The sequence below is a fragment of the Aptenodytes forsteri genome, unplaced genomic scaffold (genome assembly GCF_000699145.1).
Source record: "Aptenodytes forsteri isolate BGI_AS27 unplaced genomic scaffold, ASM69914v1 Scaffold28, whole genome shotgun sequence".
Taxonomy (NCBI): domain Eukaryota; kingdom Metazoa; phylum Chordata; class Aves; order Sphenisciformes; family Spheniscidae; genus Aptenodytes; species Aptenodytes forsteri.
This window is the reverse complement of record NW_008794368.1, coordinates 568,242-588,537: the sequence shown is the minus strand read 5'-3', so window position 1 is coordinate 588,537 and position 20,296 is coordinate 568,242. Positions and strand designations below refer to the sequence as shown.

The following is a 20,296-nucleotide window of genomic DNA, read 5'->3' as shown; positions in this document are numbered from 1 at the left end:
TTCATCTTGCAGCAGACAAGTCAGCCCTATTTTTGACATTGTAAGGGCTGCTGGATGCCAGACAGTATCTGGAACAAGTTAGGCAGGGAAGCTCACTGCTGCCTAGCACTTCTTCCAAGACTGCTGCACAGGCCAGGCTCTATAACCCTTGTTGCATTCGGTCCTCAACTTGAAATATTTTCATGGCTTTGCATTGCTGTGGGACTGAGGAAGAGAAAGGATTTAGCATGATCTTCCTACAGGGACATAAAACCTAAATTGCTGATATATGAATCCTGGGAAAAAATGTTAAAGGCTACACTATGAAATTTCAGAACTTTCAAATCCCTCCATATTAATTCAAATAAATTTGGAGAAACAAGTCATGATGATATCCCAGCCATCATATTCTCACAGTAATAATGGCATTTGGATGTCCTTAGAGACATTCTCACATTTCTTTGCAGGTACTGTAATAGACATTTAAAAACAGTGGAAATAAAGAATAAACCAAATCTGGTTTCACAGTAAAGGACAGGATGTTATTTGAACCACACGTTTCCTCAAGAAATTCAACCTTATGAAGGCTAGTAACAAGCCACATAGAAATTAGGAAGACTACTACAAAAGTGAAAAAATAAGTAGCCAGAGATATATGAACAGCTGCCACAAAAAATAAAAAATAAGGGGCAGCCTCCACTGCAAAACATGCAGAGGCATTCAGCTTGATCCCTGCTTCATTATGGAGCCAGAGTCCTTAACTGTTGCAATCTGAAATAGAGAGTACACCAAAGAGAGTAAGGTGATATTTCAGAGACATTTGTTTTCTCTGCATGACTGTCACTGTCTGCCCACCTAGCCCTGGCAATTGCAAAGAAGCACACTAGAAGTAGTTGACTATTTGTGGAGAGACAATATAAAAATATTTGAAGACAAACATTTGAATGAAGGTCCCATTGAAAAGGACCTCAAGAGATTCAAATGTAACTAGTGTATTTCTCACAGAGATTTGTCTTGCTCATTCTCAATGGTCTCAGAAATGGAGATGAAATGATCACCATCTAGACCAGTCATAAATCTTTTCCTCTTTCAACACATCATGTTTTCTAGAAAATTTTCACAAACTCTTTCTGAATCTTGAAGTCACTTATCTCTTACCTTCTTTTTTTGTTTAATATCTTTAACCATTCTAGTTGCTCTTGCTGTTGAAGAGAGTCCTATTCAGCAGCACAGGAGAAGCAAAAACTCAAAAGACTCAAAGACTTTGCCTCTCAAAGTATGATGAAAAACCCCTTAATTTTTTTGTCTTCTGTACAACAAATAATATACTTGCTCATAAATTATCATTCAAATAGACTCAAAATTTATGCAATATAGACTCTGTTGATTTTTGTTGATCAGCCTGAGAACATAAACAAACAAATACATTCACAATTGCCATTGTTTTGATGAGTATAAAAGTATCTTTGAAAAAGATAACAGTTTGCTTTTGGAGAGCTTGTTTTTATACACCAAACTCCATGCTGTTATCTATATCTTTGAGATTCATTTGTCTCTGGTAAAATCTCATGATCATTTGCAAACTCAGAACAATTTTGCAGACCTCTAATGTCACTGACATCATTTGCATAATTACAGGTTTAGGGGACTTTAGGGGGGATGGGGTATACCCCCTGTGCTGAAATCTAGGTTTGCTTGCACAGGAACACAGTTGAAGAATTACAGTTAATTATATTGAATACTTCTGATACATGCATGTTTATTAAGTGTTGTGGTTTTCTTAGTTTTGCCAATTAAAACAGAAATATTCTTAATGAAATACAATGGCAAACTGAACCTTACTTTGCAATATGAAGTGTCTTTGTTCTAGCCATGTATATCTGAAAGCAGATGATCTTTTAATGACATTGAGAATTAATGTTGTAAGTCAACAATTGATTTTTGAGCACCATCTTGAAATATTAGGAGCCAGTCTGTGTAATCAGAGATTAAAAACTATAACACATTGATGGATTTGTTTTTAATAATCAAATCCTATTTATTAAAATAAATTTAATGAGCAATTAAGTAATTATATAATGAGGTCATATTACAGAATAAAAACTAACAACAATGAATTAAAAGACATTGTCTCCATGTGGAGAACAGAGAGAAGAAGAGAGAGAATGCTATTATTTCGGTTATCAAGTAACACTTATATCCTCATTTTACTTACATGATGGCTGTCTGTGGGATATGACTCCTTCTTAAGTATGGAGAAATAAAGGATAGATGTAAACTGCAGTATTGGGAAATACATTAATTAACAATTATTATGTGCTCTAAGTGTATTTTAAAAGTTGTTTTAAATAGTTGAAAGATACTGGTGGAATTTCTGAGAATCAGTTTTATACACATCCACATTCTTTTTCTGGTAAGTGTTTTGTGAAATATGAAATGTACCTATTTTTAAAATTCAGGATATTCTACCAGGTATTTTGTAGTTCCAAAGAGGAAGTCTGTGGAATTTTTTGATCACCTACTTAATAACTCATAAGCAAACAACATACATTTTTTGTGACAATATTAAACAATTGTATGTAATACAGTGGAACTTGAAGAGAGTTTTAAATGGGAGATTGAATTAAAAGACATTGTCTCCATGTGGAGAACAGAGAGAAGAAGAGAGAGAATGCTATTATTTCGGTTATCAAGTAACACTTATATCCTCATTTTACTTACATGATGGCTGTCTGTGGGATATGACTCCTTCTTAAGTATGGAGAAATAAAGGATAGATGTAAACTGCAGTATTGGGAAATACATTAATTAACAATTATTATGTGCTCTAAGTGTATTTTAAAAGTTGTTTTAAATAGTTGAAAGATAGCGGCGGAATTTCTGAGAATCAGTTTTATACACCACATTCTTTTTCTGGTAAGTGTTTTGTGAAATATGAAATGTACCTATTTTTAAAATTCAGGATATTCTACCAGGTATTTTGTAGTTCCAAAGAGGAAGTCTGTGGAATTTTTTGATCACCTACTTAATAACTCATAAGCAAACAACATACATTTTTTGTGACAATATTAAACAATTGTATGTAATACAGTGGAACTTGAAGAGAGTTTTAAATGGGAGATTAGGAAATGCTAATGGAGCATCAGTTACTCCATGCATTTTTGTTATCACATTCCAAAATATTATAACAGAACACAATAAAATCAACAAGAATAATAAAAGCAACTGTCTACCAATCTTTGTGAATGAGTTACTAATGTGGAGTAGGGAATCTCATTAAAGTAACTGAAAAAAGAGCTATCTTGGTATTTATAAGGTTAAAGTAGGATTTTACAATTGAATTTCTGTCTAACAAGGAACAAGATTAGCACATAGAAAGCAAAGGTATTAATTAGATTTGATAGAAGACCTCCTTACGTCTTGAAAATCATCTAATCACAAGTATAATGAGAAACTTCAGGAGCAGTAGTGGTCACTTCCACTGATAAAACTGTTGCACAGTAGGATTCATATTAGTAAGGATCACTAAATTAAGGCATTTGACACGTGGCATTTTGTCTCAGATGTTAAGTCAAAGTATTTGTTTACCATTTATTTTGATCCCTTGTCGTTCAGCTGTGAGAGAAAGAATGAAGCCTTACTTGATACCTGGGTGGATATGCTTACAGACCACCCACTGTTTACATATTAATGACTTTTCTATCTTGAGAAAGAAGCGTAGAGAGGTTTTACAGGACAGTGGCACTGTTTTTCTCTTTCCAAAATACCTATCTGGGGGGTATACCAAGAATTTTGAGTCTCCTACCTGTTAGTCCAGCAACTTTCCCAAAGGTTAGCTTCACCAGGAGAGGGTTTTGGGCATTAATTTGGAAAAAAAAAAGAAGAAAACTCTCTGCCTACTTGGTCAGCGACAGCAGCCTTTCTTATGAACAATGAAAGACTCCCTCCCCTTCCATGTGCCTTCCCCTTTTCTGGGACAGACTACAAAGGCAGTTTGTAATTCCTACTAACTCATGATAAGCATAGCTTTCTTTTGTTCTCCAAATAAGGAAACATATCTGTATTAGGACTGTAATTGTCAGTATCTGTATTAACAGCATACACTTTTCATTCCTGAAAACAGAATTTAGATGAATAATCCATGATTTGAATCACAGTACTGAAATTACCTGCTTCCATAGGACCTTTCTTTTCTTACATGTGATAGTTGACTTCTACCCATGCAACAGATTGTACTGTTCTTATTTGGATAATTATTTAATTACATTTATTTTATATTCCAGAATGTGGGATAAGTTTTTTTTTTTAGAATAAATTTGAAAGTAAAGAAGTGACACTTTAATGCTGTTTTATCACAAAGGAAGAAAAATACTTTCTCTCTGTAGCGCAATTTTCTGCTCTGAGCAGGCAGCCAAATGAATTTTTCTGAATGCTCAGAACATTTTAATTGTTTAAGAAATGAACCATAAATGAAATAGTATATGATCGCAGGACAATGGATCACAGTATGAAATTATGAGGTAAGCAATTGTAGAAGTTGAAAACCTGTTTCCTACAGAAATAAATGCAGGTGTGGTAAGTTGAAGAATAGTTTTGAAACAAAAACTGATGAAAGTACTAAGGAGCCCATGCTGTAGGAGGTGGTCTTTTGAGGTTCCTCAACTGCAGAAATGTTTCAGCACCAGTACAGTTCCTTTGCAACTGCCTTCATTAGTAGACTATGTTTCCCAAGTTTGTCCTGAAATCCCTTACTCAGGCTTTTGATTCAAGTGAAAGAGTAAAAATATGAAACTACTAGGTTCAACGTGACTACGATTTATTTTATTTCAATGATCTTTTTTTTTCCAGCTTCAGGCCATCTCTTCTAAAACATTAGAATTTTTAAGCCTCTGCTTTCATTTTTTTGGATTTTTTTCACTAACGCTGACTTACAAATTATTTCTTTGTAATTAGTAAGTTAAGAACCAATAGGTTTTCTACATTTGTTGATCTAGAAGGCTGAGAAATTCATTTCTTGGCACCCAAGAAGGCTTTTTCTTTATTTTGGCTTTAAAATACCAACTTTACTGTTGGTCAGGACCTTCTTATTTCAGGTTATGCTTTTCTATCTCCCCTTTCCTTGATGTGAAGCTGTTCCTCTATTTCTGTCTGTAATTCCTATACAGAAAGACATATGCCTTCTAATTCAAATACATCCTCTTAAAATTTTGGGTGGTTTTTGTCATTGTTTGTATAATTTGTATACTAGCATGAAGGAGACAGGCTAGCAAAATTTTTGAGCCCTATCATTCAAAGCACTGGAACATACAAATCTGAGAAAATCCCATCCTAGTTATAAGCATAAACAATAAGTGAATGAATTTCTAGGAAGTATAGACGAATCTCAAAATATACCTATCTTTTATATGCTGTGCATAGCATTTCTCTTAAAGTAGATCTGCATAAGAGAGATACCATGATGTCATATATTTAGCCAACTCTGATTTGTTGATAAATTATAGACTTAAAAAATGTTTGCAAGGTGTAGATTATTTAACCAAGGGTATATTGAGCTGACATGTTAGGATAGTTACTCCATTTACTAATAATTAAGCTAAGCCTTTATTCAGTAATGGCCATAATATCACTCTGGGGTCCCTTTCTCTCAGAGCTCTTCTTTCCCAGCATCCTGACTCAGGTTATCTTGGGGTCCTACAGTGTCAGGCGTTCCCATGGCAGTGACTACTGAGTAAGAAAGAAGCTGCTGCAGATCTGTTGTGTCACTGGGGACCGTGCCAGTAACCTGTCCCCAAATAATCTACTTTCTTCCTTCTCTCTCCCATAAAACCCTGATCCCATGGGCTACAGGGGCAGTGGCTAGAATGTTCAGGGGAAATGCCTGTCATTGTGGCCTCCTCCCAGCTGCGCAGATGCTCTCATTTTCCCCTCATTGCTTCTTTCCTTAATTTTTCTGTCCTTTTTGTCTAACGGTCCGAAGCTGAGTTTCTCAGTCCAAGTTTAGATATGTAGTTACAGATGTTAATCTATCTGTAGATAAAGAAACATCCATAGATTCAGGGAGTTGGATACAGAAGCAGCCTGACTGTCAGAGATGTTGAGCTTTAACTATTTTGAGTGATTTTCATAATTACTGAGTTTTTTATTCAAAATAAAGGTATTGTTGACTGTCAACTGAAGTGTGGACACGGGAACCTAACTTTGAGCAATACAATTTGAAAAGCACAGCTGCAGTTTGCAAAATTGACCTTTATAATGATTTTAAAAATACATGCACAACAAGCTATAAGAAATTACCTTTCCCATACACGTATTTGTGTCAGTGACATATTTACAGAGAAATGGCTATACTTCTCTGCAGTTTGTGGATAGCTGCATAAAACATGAACATATTTTCATATTATTTTTGGTATTGTTTTACTATCTGTGGTAACATTTTCTGTCCTGTTTGTTGAAAAAAGTTCACTTCACAGGAAATTTTATCTATAAAGCATAGTACTTTTTTAATAAGAACATAGTTTTATTAAATTTACTCTTAACAAGAAAGATACAATGCTTCCCCTTTTCTTTGTTACCGAGTTTATTGTTTTGATAAAAGGTAATAGGGGGTTTTCACTTTGTATTGCATTTCAGCTTTACATATTCTTTATTTCAAACATGATTTATACAAGTATCACCCCAGTAGTTTCGTCACAAATGCTGCCTTTTTTTCTGTTAGATTAGGAAAAGAATCCATAACTGTTCAAAACTGTTGCAATAAAAAACCCACAGTGCACTGGCTGATCTTTAAAGCCTTTTTTTAAATGTCTTTTTTTTTAACTTATTTTAATGAAGTTCAAAGGATCTATTAGATGTTCAGCCATTCAAGCAGGACATTTAATACCCCTCTAATGATAGCAAATAGAAAGTAATGGCAAAAAACAGCATTGTCCAAAAAAAGCAGTCACAAGGTCCTTGAGATCACTTTAGATTCTGTCATTCAGTTTCATGCTTTAGTAGGTAAGTTCTTTAACAATCAATAGTCTCTGGTCTTCCTGCATGCATATGAAAGTAGGCATCTGTGTTCCACAGTCATGAAGTTATGCTGATTTAAATCAGCTTAGGATCTTATTGGGCAGATGGGTATATCATACCAAACTTCCCAGTGGTCTGGAAATTGTCCAACAAAATACGCTTGCAATTAGAGGTGACAGAAAAGGATGCAGTTTATTACATACTTTGCATTTCAATTTACTCTCAAAATTTGTGTGGTGATTGAAAACCATGAAAAAAAAATAGCTTAGTCCAATTCTAAGAACAGACAGAGGTTCAAGGAAGATCTTATTTTATGGAAACACATCACAACAATGCCTAGCAGAAATCAAGCCTCACTAGCCTTTTGCTGGTAGCTAGACAGCTCGGGAAGAAATGAAGCACTGAGACAGTGAAGTAGCACTGTATCAGCATTTTTAGTAAATTAAAAAGATATGGTAATTTTGTACTTGAAATTTAGAAGATTAGTAAACTCTTTCTCTAGCGAGGTATCAAGGCTTCCATTTCTGCCAGACTATAATGTTCCAGGATGGATTTATAATTAATTTTCCTTATAATAGCATTTGTAAACTGAACAGTTAGTAACTGAACAACAGCCTACAGGATGCATAGGCTTAACTGACAGTCTGATACATTTAACATAGCTGTGAAAACGTTGGCAAAAGATCATAATAGTGTCAACAGTTTTTGTTAATAAGGAAATTCAATTTTTTTTTTTAATCTGTTCACTGAGTACATGATAGCTTGAAGTCTTTTTCCTGATAACATATTTTCTTCAATTTGAAGAAATGTTATATGTCAATGTTTTTCCTCAGCATAAGATTAAAGTTATAAACATAGACATAATTGTTTATCTTGAAATACTGCAGTTTGCAGGGTGTGGCATAGGCATCGTATATGCCAGAAGTGCATATAGTTTTCCTGTATTGTATCCTCTCTGTAAAAAACTTCAGCAAGGGGCTCTATGTATCTTCATATTATGATGCTAAATTCATCTGTCACATCAAAGCTTTAAATTATTTATATACTTAAGTCAAAGGACCATGACACGGTGCTATGTCTAGATCCAGCTTCTTGAAGCATGGTAGTAGAAGTGTTGGAGTGATAGAGAAGAAAGCAGTTGTTTAGCAAAAGTTACAAACTCAGGTGGACAGTAGCATGCAGTATATGTTAATATCCGTATATTAGTATACATTTTGTATTTTTTACCCAATTGTTTTAAGATTGAAATTGTAATCTGAGTTGCCAATGTCCTAGAAGAACGAGCAATGATTCACAAGAGAGAAATATTCATTGCGTAAACATATTTCTTTTGATTTTTTCTTTTTATCATCGAATTATTAACAAGAAGATTGAGGTTTCCTAGTCCAGTAGATTCTTCCTTTGAAGACAAAGTTTTTCCAAAAGAAATCATCTTTTACCTTTTACCATCATAGTTTTTCTGTGGCTGGGTTACTTGCCTTTCAATTCACTTTAGGCTAAATAATTCATTTACAAGTAGAACCACGTCTTATCCCATTTATGCAATGATCTGTGAAGCCCTCATATGTTTTAAAACGCTTATTAAAAAATCATACAAGACATTCTTTCACTAACTGGGATTTTAAAAAAAACAAAACAACATATAGTAATACATATTTTTTGCATTAATTCTATAAAATAGCTTATAGAAACCTGCTACTAGTCTGTTTGTTTACATAATTTTCTCTATAAATATAGCAGTGTGTTAAAACTTTTTTTGTTGAAAAAGTGCAACACAAGTACTAACAAAAGTAGTGCAGCTTCTGTCTCCCTGTCTGTGATTGATAGTCAAATGAGTGGTGTTATTTTCACTTACCAAATACACCCTTGTGATACTGTGATATGCAAAATTTCAGAATAGACAAATTGTTGGGACAATCATTGTACTATTAAATGCCATATAAGCTTTTAAACCTTGTTGTTTCCAAGTCCATAGTTTAAGAAGTTTTGATCCTTCTAACATAGTATTGCACGTAATGATGACAAAAAAGAGAACAGTAGAAATAATAGGGAGGATAACACTTTGTAATTAATAATAATTTTTAATTAATTGTTATTTTTATTTTTTAAAGTAATAGAATGAATTATATGTTTGTGATTTATTTGCTAGAATGGAAGAAAATCTATGGGATGATAATCTGTAGGATAATAATTTCAGTAAATTTACAAATGCTATGTAGCAATCATTTATAAAAATATGAATTTTGAAAGAAATCGGATGGCACCCTGTTCCCGCCACATACATCACAGGTATAAACTGGCAGCAGCATTCAGAGGTTTACTATCTCCTTCACAAAGGGAAAGGTTTTTTCAGTAATTTTCATTCTGTCATGAGCTTAAACTAGTACTATTATCCTGGACCCACAGTTTGCACTCATCATTCCTCTGCTGCTTATATCTCTTGGGCTGAACTGTTATCTTTTAGGATTTGGGAATCTATTTATTATGCTGAATATTCAACAGCCTACTCCTGGTTCCTTGGGTACTTGCTCTTGTGGTTTTCCTAATCCATCTCTTATTTCCTAACCTGTCTCACTGTTAGTGACTGTAAAACTCTGAACAGTAGTAGTTCTCTTTAATCTTTTTAATTCTAGCTTTTTTTTTATTTACAGATAGACCTAAAGTAATTCTCCACTTCTATCCGAACTCACCCAATTAATTTGCTCCTCTGTTAAGTTTTTGGTACTACTTAGTCTTTGTGCCTGCATTGCCTGTTTCTAGTTTAATAGCATCTTTCTTCTTCAGTTGCACTATCATGCATTTAAGTGGAATGTGATGGTGATAACCAGGTCATCATGTGCCATTTGCAAAGCACAATGAAAATAATGAATAAATAATAAAAAGCTTTCCACCTGGAAGAGTGTGGGGTCACTGAGCAAATTCATGATGCCATGAATGTAGCACATGTGGGAGAATTTTGGAGTCCTATAGTTAGAAGAAATATAAAATAGCACTTTACAATGCAGACTTAATTCTTTCCAGAAGATGTGTGCATAGCCTTATTTAACTTATTTAAATATAGCATAATGACTGAGGACCCTTTGTTGAGACTTAAAAGAGCTTTTATTTCTTAATACTTGGCTATAATCAACTCAAATCAAAGTATGGTACTTGGGACTTTTTCGGTATGTGGGTTGACACTGGAATGCATTTTGTGCCTGCAAGAATATAACCCATTCCCTTGATGGCAGGAGAGATGCTGTTGTGTATCTTGAATCGAGCTGTACACGTATAATTGCAGCAGTAGTGAATTGTAAAATAATTACTTTTTAACTGAAAAATGGAACTAATATTTGTCTCCTACTTTTGGTGGCCTGAGTTGTTAATTCTGACTTCTAAGCACAGAGAAATTAAGGATTTTTCTTTGTACTATTCCTACTGCACATTAAACATCATCAGGGATCATCTTCAAAACTTAGCAGAGATTGTTCCAACTTTCTGCATGATATCACAAAAAAAAAAAAATCTGGCAGGGTTTTTTAAACAAGTCTTAGAGGTTTTATTAGATAAAAATATTTTTTCAGTTGACTTGACAACCATGTAAAATGTTAGTGGAGTTGATTTGACCAAGGCTCTTTGTCAAAATACTTTTAAACTGAGATTATTAAAATATATTTTGTTGCATAGTGTGAGTTGAAATATTGCTAATATTTTAGTTAGGGAATGCATTCCACAGGATGCTTCCTACTTTCGTATTATATCTGCTGTATATAGTCTTTAACCAGAATGGGTGGAGCATTTTTATACATCAGTGAAAAAATAACTCTTCTGTTCTTAAAACAGCATTTTATTTATTTCCGTGTAGAAATGATCTACTACTTGTTAGCACTGTCTAGCACTGTCTTCTTTGTTAATTATGTTTTTTCAGACTGTTAAAAAGTTATCCTCTTACCCCAAACTCCCTTGTCTTCCTCCCACATGCACATGGTGTTGCTTTGCTTTTGCATGAGGTTGAATGATCACAGCTGTGGGAGAGAGGAGCTCACGGACAGATAGGGCAATGTGCCCAATGCTAGCATAATAAATTCTATAGGAAGAGCACAGAACAGTACCTTACACAGACACAGTTTCTGCGGTGCCTTTGTTTTAGTGAAAGGATGTAGTTGTCTCTGTCATGTAGACAGTACAGCAAGGAAAGCTAGAAAATACCATGACCACCAGTGTGAGCATTGAATATTGTTATATCCCTGATTGTTAATGAAAAAGTAGGTATACATGCTTACATTACTTACTCTCTTGCGGGATAGGAAGGTAGCAATGACTGTTCAGCTTCTTTCTTTCACTACACATAATGTGATGTGGTGAAAGAAATCAGAAGTCAATGCTACTGCGTATCTACTTTTATGTGGTCTTGTAATTGATACTAGGTCAGATACAGTATGCAGTCATTACCATGCTGTAGAAGAGACCAACAGTATGTATTGAGGAAAAGATTTCTGAGAATGTTTAAGAGCGGGTTCTGTTGCTACTTAAGCATATTCCTCACATATTGTCTTGCGATTTAATTAGTTGATGTTAACATAATGACCTGTACTTCCCTTTTGAAGTAGCTATTCATTCTGGTAGTCAAAGGCTTTGATACTGGTCTTCACTGCTTGCTGGGTATTTTGTTACGTGTACTTCATGTGGAGGTGGAAGTGTATTGAGGAATGAATCCTATTGGATTAGTGCAGATGCTTTGAACTACATTTGAATGTCAAAGCAGAATAGGACAAGTGTTACAAAAGTATAGCAGCTGAAGTCATGGAAGACGGTTGGAATTAGATTTTTTTATTAATGCTTAATGTTGCTGATATACACAGTTGTTATAAGTACAACAGTTTTTACCACTTCTTACCTTAAAAGACAATGTTGTCCTCAGAATTTAGGTACTCATGGACTATACAGAACGCTTCTGTGGTAGTAGGTTGGAAAAAAGTGTTAAACTGATGTTCGTCTGTAATGGTGGCTAGTGGAATTGTTTTTTGAAACAGCAAAGATCTTGGTTCAGCTCAGCACGCGTTTTTCTGGATGATTTTACAGACTCGTTTGTGACAAAGTCTGATTTCAAGAATTGTTCTTCAGAGTGGATGGGAAATAATAGTAATCAGAAAATATTTTTTATTTTTTTTAAATTTTTTAATTTAAAAAATGTTTTAAATAACATATAAATGTGTTAATTCCCACTCTGCATAAATGGGAGCCATCAATTCTATAATAAATTGTATCAACAAGATTTTGTGTACTTGTATGTTGTAAATGCTTTATTTCAAATTATAGTGTATATATATGATACTGATAAATGAGTACTTTTGCAGTAAGGAAGTATATAACTTGAAGAGCTGTAAGCAAAATCTATTTCTTGTGCAGTCAGCAAAGTAAGGTGTCAGATTTTCTGTGTCTTCTTCCGTAGTTCTTATGGATAGAACTCTGGAGATAAGGACATCTCAAATTCTGCATGTAAGGCACGTAAGAATAATGTAAGGAAAGTGCAAAGGCACTTTTGTGTAGTTGTTTTGTCCCATTCAGGCAGTTCAGGAAAAGACAGAAGCTAAGATGAGAGTCAGACAGATTTGTTTACCTTGGTTACACTGTTTGCAACTAACAAAATTATCCGATTCATGCAGAGGGAGCTGTTCCAGTGCTCTAGAATGTGGGGTGTACGCATCACTGTGAGAGACTGAGCGCTCTGATAGGCAAGATAAAGCCTTACATGGCATTTAAATTCATTTCATTAGTAAACACAAGGTAATGCAGCCTGCAAAATGATATAAAATTTGACCTAGTCATGAGGGGGTTTTAGGATAGAGTGAAGAAAAGTGAGCTGGTGTTTTCAGTGATGGGTGGCAGGCCTTTTTTGCCCTTTGGCACTGCAGTGTGGTGAAATACGGAGAAGCATGATGTACTTTAGTTTTTCTACAGAAGCGGCAACCTTCTCCCATCTTTGCAGTCTCTAAGCGATTTGGCTGCTCTTTGGCTGAAGGAATCAGTACAAGGTGTAAAGCTTTATTCACTCTAAAGTTTTGCTTTTCTGCAGGGCAGACTAGGGCTGCAAAATCCCAGCACCGCTTTGAATCCAATGCTCTGGAGAGTAGTCCCATACTCATTTACAAATCTTCAAAAAGAGCTGGGAGTATTTCATTTATTTCTCTTAATGCCGATCAAGCATGTATCCACTTTAGCTAATTTTGAAAACTTTATTTTTATTTAAGTCTGTCTGCTTCCTCTCTGTTTACTGGTTGTGAATGAGAGTGACAGTGAATCTTCAGTTAAAGTAGCACCTTCAAGCAGATTTTTAGTAGAATTTTTCATTGCAGTGCCCTATGTGGGAACTCAGTGGGATGCATACGGATGCTGAGTCTTTAAAATCAAAATCCATTGAATTGCTTCATCAGTTATTTCTGCCAGTAGACATTGAAAACACATTTAGGTGGTTTTTCTTTAGATACAATAAATATGCATTAAACTAGTAAGCATTTTACTATTCTATAAAATTTCAACAAACCAGTGTCATATGGAATTTAGATAGACTCACTGCCAAAATATCGAACAATTCACTGACCTAAAAAAGTAAATTTCCAGTATTTTTATTGCCCATTAGCGAGAGAAGTACAGTTCATTAAACATGCAGTAGTTGTGCAGTTCTGAACATTCAAAGAGTTGTCCAGAGTAGATATTGAACAGCTTACTAGAATGTAATATTTCTCATCAAATGAATGAGGCTTCACTTTCACCTTTCAGTATAGAATTGTCCTCCACACACGGTTCCATGTAGTGCTGTGAAAGGGATCATGAAAAAAAATCAAAAGAGATTTCCTACATGCAATATACATGAGTTTTTCATAACCTCTTGCAAGAGTTTTAACTTATAAACATTTTGAAAACAACTTGTTATTTTGTTGTGCTTTGGTTTATTTTTAATAACTTCAAAATTCAGCATGGGGATAAACCACGACAATGACCACCCATCCTGTGCAGATGGTCTCCATATCATGTCTGGGGAGTGGATTAAAGGACAGAATCTTGGGGATGTTTCATGGTCTCGGTGCAGCAGGGAAGATCTGGAAAGATTTCTCAGGTATATCATTCAAGAAAAAGAATTCTTACTGTATGTCATTTAGAAATAGTTGCAATAAATATCCTGAAATAACAAGTTTTCAATATTTTTTACCACTTCAGTGGGAGATTTCTGTTTGCATAATCCATCAAAATAATTTCAATCGTCATGAACTGTATAATATTTGACAGATTGATTAAAATCTGTTTTCAGCAATTATTTGTATTTTTATATATTCATGAATTCTTACTGTATGTCATTTAGAAATAGTTGCAATAAATATCCTGAAATAACAAGTTTTCAATATTTTTTACCACTTCAGTGGGAGATTTCTGTTTGCATAATCCATCAAAATAATTTCAATCGTCATGAACTGTATAATATTTGACAGATTGATTAAAATCTGTTTTCAGCAATTATTTGTATTTTTATATATTCATGTATTAATGTATATGATTATACTTACATATTTTTATATATGTTTTTATTAATGTATATGATTATACTTACATATTTTTATATATGTTTTGTATATATGTACATATGTTTAAAATATATTAATATGCTATGTATTGAAGAATGTTGGACAGTTAATGACCTATGAACATTATGTAGATTCTCTGATCTATGTTGTGCCATTTAATATCAAACCATGCAGTATAATTACATTGTTAATTTTTTAAATAGAAATTTACTATGAGATACTTAATAGAGAAGAGTATACCTAGAAACCAAATTAAAACATTTAATTCCACTCTATATCTCTTAAATAGGATCTGTTCCCTAAAGCTCTGTTCCTGTATTAAGTTTATAAATATAACTGTTGAGAATTTACTTGCAACAGTTAAGCAGTCCTCAAAAGGTCTGCTTTATGACACTGGAATAGTTAGTATAAGTTAGATGTGTCAGTCTGACACATTTGTACTGAATCTAGATAGAAATCAAAACCATGACTTGATGCTTTAACAGGTTTAAGTATTTTCAAACATTTTTTCTTCAGTTTTTGAGAAAAAAAATTCTGGCTACCAGCTCAGAAGTGTATGTGTTTTTAAATGTGTGTATATATATAACCTGAAGTGATTAATTTGAGGTCCTGCTAGATGTGAAAACTAAGCTACACAACTGCCTATGCATTATAAATTGTCTGCTTTTTTATAATTGTTTAAACCTCTATCCAAACCTTAATCAGTTAAGTAAATTTTACACTAAAATGTTGTCCAGTGCTTTCCTGAAATTCCTATTATAGCTGGTAAATTATATTGTCTTTCTGCAAATGTGCAACATCAGAACACACCGTTAACGTATATCAAGTAAGCTGTATTAATTTATACAGAGTCATTTCTTTGGATGACAGCCCAATGCTGACTAATAAAAAAGTCTTAAGAGTCCACATTTTTCTAATGTCAAATGCATGTTTAAGTGGGCATGACAATCAGACTCTTTAAGATTGCTCAGCCTATGAATCTCTGCATATTGCCAGGTCAAAGGCCAGTAACTGTCTGCTACAGACGAATCCTCAGAGCCTCAATTCTGTGATTATTCCCTCCAAGCTCCCAGGAATGACGTACACTGCAGATGAACAGTGTCAGATTCTTTTTGGACCAACTGCTTCCTTTTGCCAAGAAATGCAGGTAAGGATGGGTATATACTTCAGAAAATACACCTACCAACTCATTTTTCTGTGAGGGAGATTTTTGTGCATATGTTTGGGAGAAAGAGAACATAGCACCTTTGAAACGAGAAGTTTACAGTTCACTTTCCGAAGTTAATACGAACATTTTCATTTTTTTATCTTGTAAGGCTTGCTTTGGATCTCCAAACATCCTGAATCATGTTGTATCATAGCGTACCACTGATATGTTCCTTGTACTTTAGAAACAGAAAATGTCATAGTGTGAAGTCACCTCGTTGCAGCGGATGGAATATTTGCAATTTATTCCACTGGGACCAGATTTCACGTGTAGGTTCCATTTCATTATGGTTTGGGTATTGAACCTCCATATCTGACCTTCAGTAGAGTATGCTGTGCCTGTGCATGCTACGAGGGAGAATAGTGGTGTTAGCTGGGCTCACTGTACTACTGAATATACCCTGCCTCCCAGCAGGTCCCCTGTGAGCCCTGGCAGAGCTGTGCAGTGCCATGGCAGTACGAGTTCCAGTACTTAAGTGAGTTTGCTGACATTGCTTCATGCCATTGCATTAAACAGTAAATGTTAATCTGTCTTGAAAAGACAGATTAACAAAATTGAAGAGGTCTTCATAATTTTGTGGCCTAATACTAGTAGACATCTGATTGAAGAAGCACTTTAAGAACAGTTTGAACTGAGAAAAATCATCCTTCTTTAATGTCAACAGGACAGGTACTGAACATGTTGGACGCCCTTCAGAAGGTAACCAAGATAAGATGGGTAGATGATACTACAAATGTATAAAGAGCATGGAGTATGGGTTGATAGAATGGGGGCTAGGGGGAACTGTGAAATAGAATTTCACAGGGTCAGAGCAGACAGGTAGCCTGGAAAGGTCAGGAGTATTTAATATGAAAGCATAATTCCTTACTCCTTTAGCTCTTCAGTTCTCTTCATCTTTTCAGCTTGGACATAGTACTCTTTCTTTAGCGAGTTTCAATGAGAGTAATCTTTATCCTAAAGATTCTCAAAGGAAACACTGCAATACATGTATGACTACCGCATGCTGAGAGTGGCATAGCTTAAAAAAAAGGAGCTGTAGGTTACTGGTTATTATTTTAACTGTCTTATTGAAAACATTTTCACTCTGAGAGTTGTAACGATTCTACAAATGTTCTTAATTATTTACAAGTGCTTTTTTCATGAATTGCAGTCTGTTTCTTGGGTTTTAGTACTTTGTTTTCAATTAAAAGATGTGATTTTAGTTTCTCATTCTCTAGAAACCTATTTTGAACAAGAAAATGGTACAGTGTTAGCCCATTATTTCTTCTAGGTCTTCTTTACAGGGTAAAAGAATTTCAAAAGTAATTGAAGAGATAGTCAAACCTGGATACTTGCTGTTGCATAATACCTTCATTTCTCTGGGCACTTCCGCACCATTAATACCCTTGTGTTTAGTTCTAATTCAGGCATTTAAATTCAGATAGCCAAGTGGTCCCATGCCTGTTGTGTTTCAGTCACAGATGCAGCGAATATTCTTCTCTCAGGGTCCTGACTCCAAGGTTTCTTTGGTTTTCATTATTATTTTAGAAATGTTAGGAAGTTAAATTCAGTTAACGCCACCCTGGTAGTGTTCAACTGTTTGCACAGAGCGTACTTAGGCTCTACGTGCTGGTACCTAATTCTCCATTTCTAATCATCTTCAATAATTTTCTCCTCTTCTGGCATTTTTTATGTAAGAGGACACATTTCAGCTAAATCACTTGTACCATCCTTCTTTTTTTTCCTCTTACTGGATCATTACTTTATATCAAAATGGTTAGTTCAGGATAATTCCTATTAAATATTAGTATTAAGATACCATTGTAACTTAAATCCAAAGACATGTGGGCTTGCTTTGAAGAAAGAACCGAGTAATGATGCAAGACAATACAAAAGGCCAGTCGTCTTTTCAACTATTCTTTTTTTCTGACAAACTGAAATTTAATTTTCAGTCGTCTCTGTAAACCAAGTCTGTTCCTTGATAACTTTATGGTCTTAACAGTAAGAAAAAGAGAACTCGATAACAGTTTCTGAGAAGAGAGGAAGGGGAAGAACCTTCTGCAGTTTCACCAAAATCCTCTGCAAAACTGGTAACCCTGAACCGGAAATCATACAAGCAAATACTGAACAACAAAATTATTGTAATGCATCTTTAAAAGCTTTGGACCTATTAGAAATTACATAAAAATGAATAAAAGACACTAAGGACAGAATTGAGAAAATCTGGTGAGGGCATTGAGGCACAAGAGAAGTTCTCCAAAGCTCGATCCACTGCCAGCCTCTGTAAAGTCACCTTGCTGGTTTTCCTCTGCGTTCTTTTGACTGGAAGCAAAATTTACACTCCTACCTTCCCCCCAACAAAAAAAATCCAAGAAATTTGATCCTTAGGCTTTAGAGTGAGTTATAGCAAGCTTAGGTATTATATTCAGATCTCCTTCTTTTAGTTCCCTGCTGTGGGTCTTAAATTTAGCTCTTCTGTTAGGGAAGTTTACAGTATCCTAGTCCAATTAAGTAAGATTTCTGTGGTGAAGAGGAAACTCAGAACAATGGATAGAGCACAGCACAAAGGATAAGAAAGCCATCCTGCTGTTACATATGTTTCTCCTATGTATGAAGAGAAAGGAAAAAAAAAAGATGTTACAATTCAAATTGGGCTAGAACCAAGCTACATAAACTTTCCAGAAATCCTTCATGAGTTCTAGTACACGGACTGTGCAACACCAACATTGTCTAACTGCAAAGTGCTGTTAGTCAGTAGTTAATTTTTTTCATCTCCTTCTGAAATAAGAGGATGTTAGATGGAAATAACAAATATGTTGAATTTAACCTACCAAATAATTGCATTTTACATATTACTAAGGTGATTCAAAGTTCACTGTGTTGATTGTGCAGATTATTGTGGCTGCCATTAGAGAAGTCAACATTTAGAAGACTTTTTAAAATTGAATACAGTATTTCATTAGTTACGGTATTAATTTATTAAAATAATTATTTTATTATACATTGGCAACCACTGACTTTCCAGAAATCCAGAAATCCAAACTACTTTCTTTTATCTCTGTATACTCTCTTCTACTCTGCCAATAACTGACAGTTTACTGTGGTTACAGTTGTTGTCCACAAGCCAGGAAATGAGAGAGGAACATACTTCTTGAAGGTTCATTTAAACTTCAGTAAATCCAACAATTTATAGCCCAGGATTTCTTGGATACATTTTATGTGCTGAACAGTTCATGCACTTCAGTGTAACTATGTAAAAGATAAATTATGAACTATGTCAGAGTCTAACATTTTTTGTGACTGGAAGATAATTTGATGACCAGACTTCCATGCAGTCTTTTACATTAAACAAGTTGTTTCATATATAACAGCTATTCAACTAAGAAAACAATTGAATAATGATGGAAAATAATTTTCTTAATGATCTAAAAATAATCTACTAATATCAGTCGTACAATTAATAATGCATTTATGCTGAGATGTAATTTTCTACAAATGTTATTACTGAGCAGCACTTTAGGATAATTTACAGTCACATTACATTGCAACCTCTGAGCAACACTGCAGATGCCAATGATTTTCTCTTGTTATCAGGAATTCCTTTTTATAATTTAATGGCTAAAGGAAAGGACTGAAGGGACCATTGAGGGCTTACTCCTATATTTTCCTAAGTGAGCCCCTCCCACTCCTCTTTCATGAATGGTGTCCAGACTTTATTTTTTCCTTTTCATCTTTATTTCAAAGACTTTTTTCTCATACCCGAAGCAAAATTTATAGAGCCTGAGAAAAGTGTGAGTGGATCTCAGAGTACAAGATTAATACCATGTCACCATGCTTATCTTGTAAGGGAGCCAAGTTTGCTTTTATGCCCATGATGTCTCACACAAGAATCAATTAGACCCTAACATTGTTTCACATAACAGATAGTGAGATCATGGCCCAGAAGTACTTCTTGATGATTAAATGTGATTGTAGAACTCGACAATTTAATATAATTGTTGAACTATTAAATGTTGGCTTTTAAGATGAAAGTCCAGGATGCGAATGCTATCTAGTCAGTTCCACTAAAACAATTCTTGTCATAACACAGCTGTGATCTTTGCAAAGAAGTAGGAGACTGGTTATATTTCTTGGTGATTTTAAAGGCATTTCAGGGAAAGATCACAATGAAAAGAAAGGAAGTCATGGAAATATTATAGCCCTGGTGAAATATCTGTCCTCACCTCCACCACCACAGTTTAAACAACCTTGACTTTGCACAAATACAGTTCTGAAATGCTCTTTTTGTCTCTGTTCTTTCCTCGCAACTGGACCTTCTTTCCAGATGCTTATATGATTGGAAAAGCATCCCTCTGATGCACACAGACCTGCTTCACTCTTTTCATTGAAAAACAACCCCCCAAAAGCTGGAATTACCTCTGTTATTTCTATAGTACCTTGTGACTTTTATGTTATATTTTACAAGTTTTGCTGTTAAAAACTCACGATTAACACATTATTTCAGAAAAAAATCCTTTGTGTACGCTTGGCAATATTTTGTTTCACAGTGTATCCTCAACGA

General features: G+C 34.6%; 1 protein-coding gene across 1 annotated transcript in view; it reads left to right on the top strand.

Moving 5' to 3' along the window:
- ADAMTS19 (ADAM metallopeptidase with thrombospondin type 1 motif 19) overlaps nucleotides 1-20,296 on the top strand; it is a 167,672-nt gene that overhangs the window by 84,747 nt on the left and 62,629 nt on the right. The window contains exons 9-10 of the mRNA XM_019474001.1: nucleotides 13,946-14,086; nucleotides 15,546-15,696. Of these exons, the coding sequence (XP_019329546.1) occupies nucleotides 13,946-14,086; nucleotides 15,546-15,696 (292 nt within the window). The remainder of the gene's footprint in view (nucleotides 1-13,945; nucleotides 14,087-15,545; nucleotides 15,697-20,296) is intronic.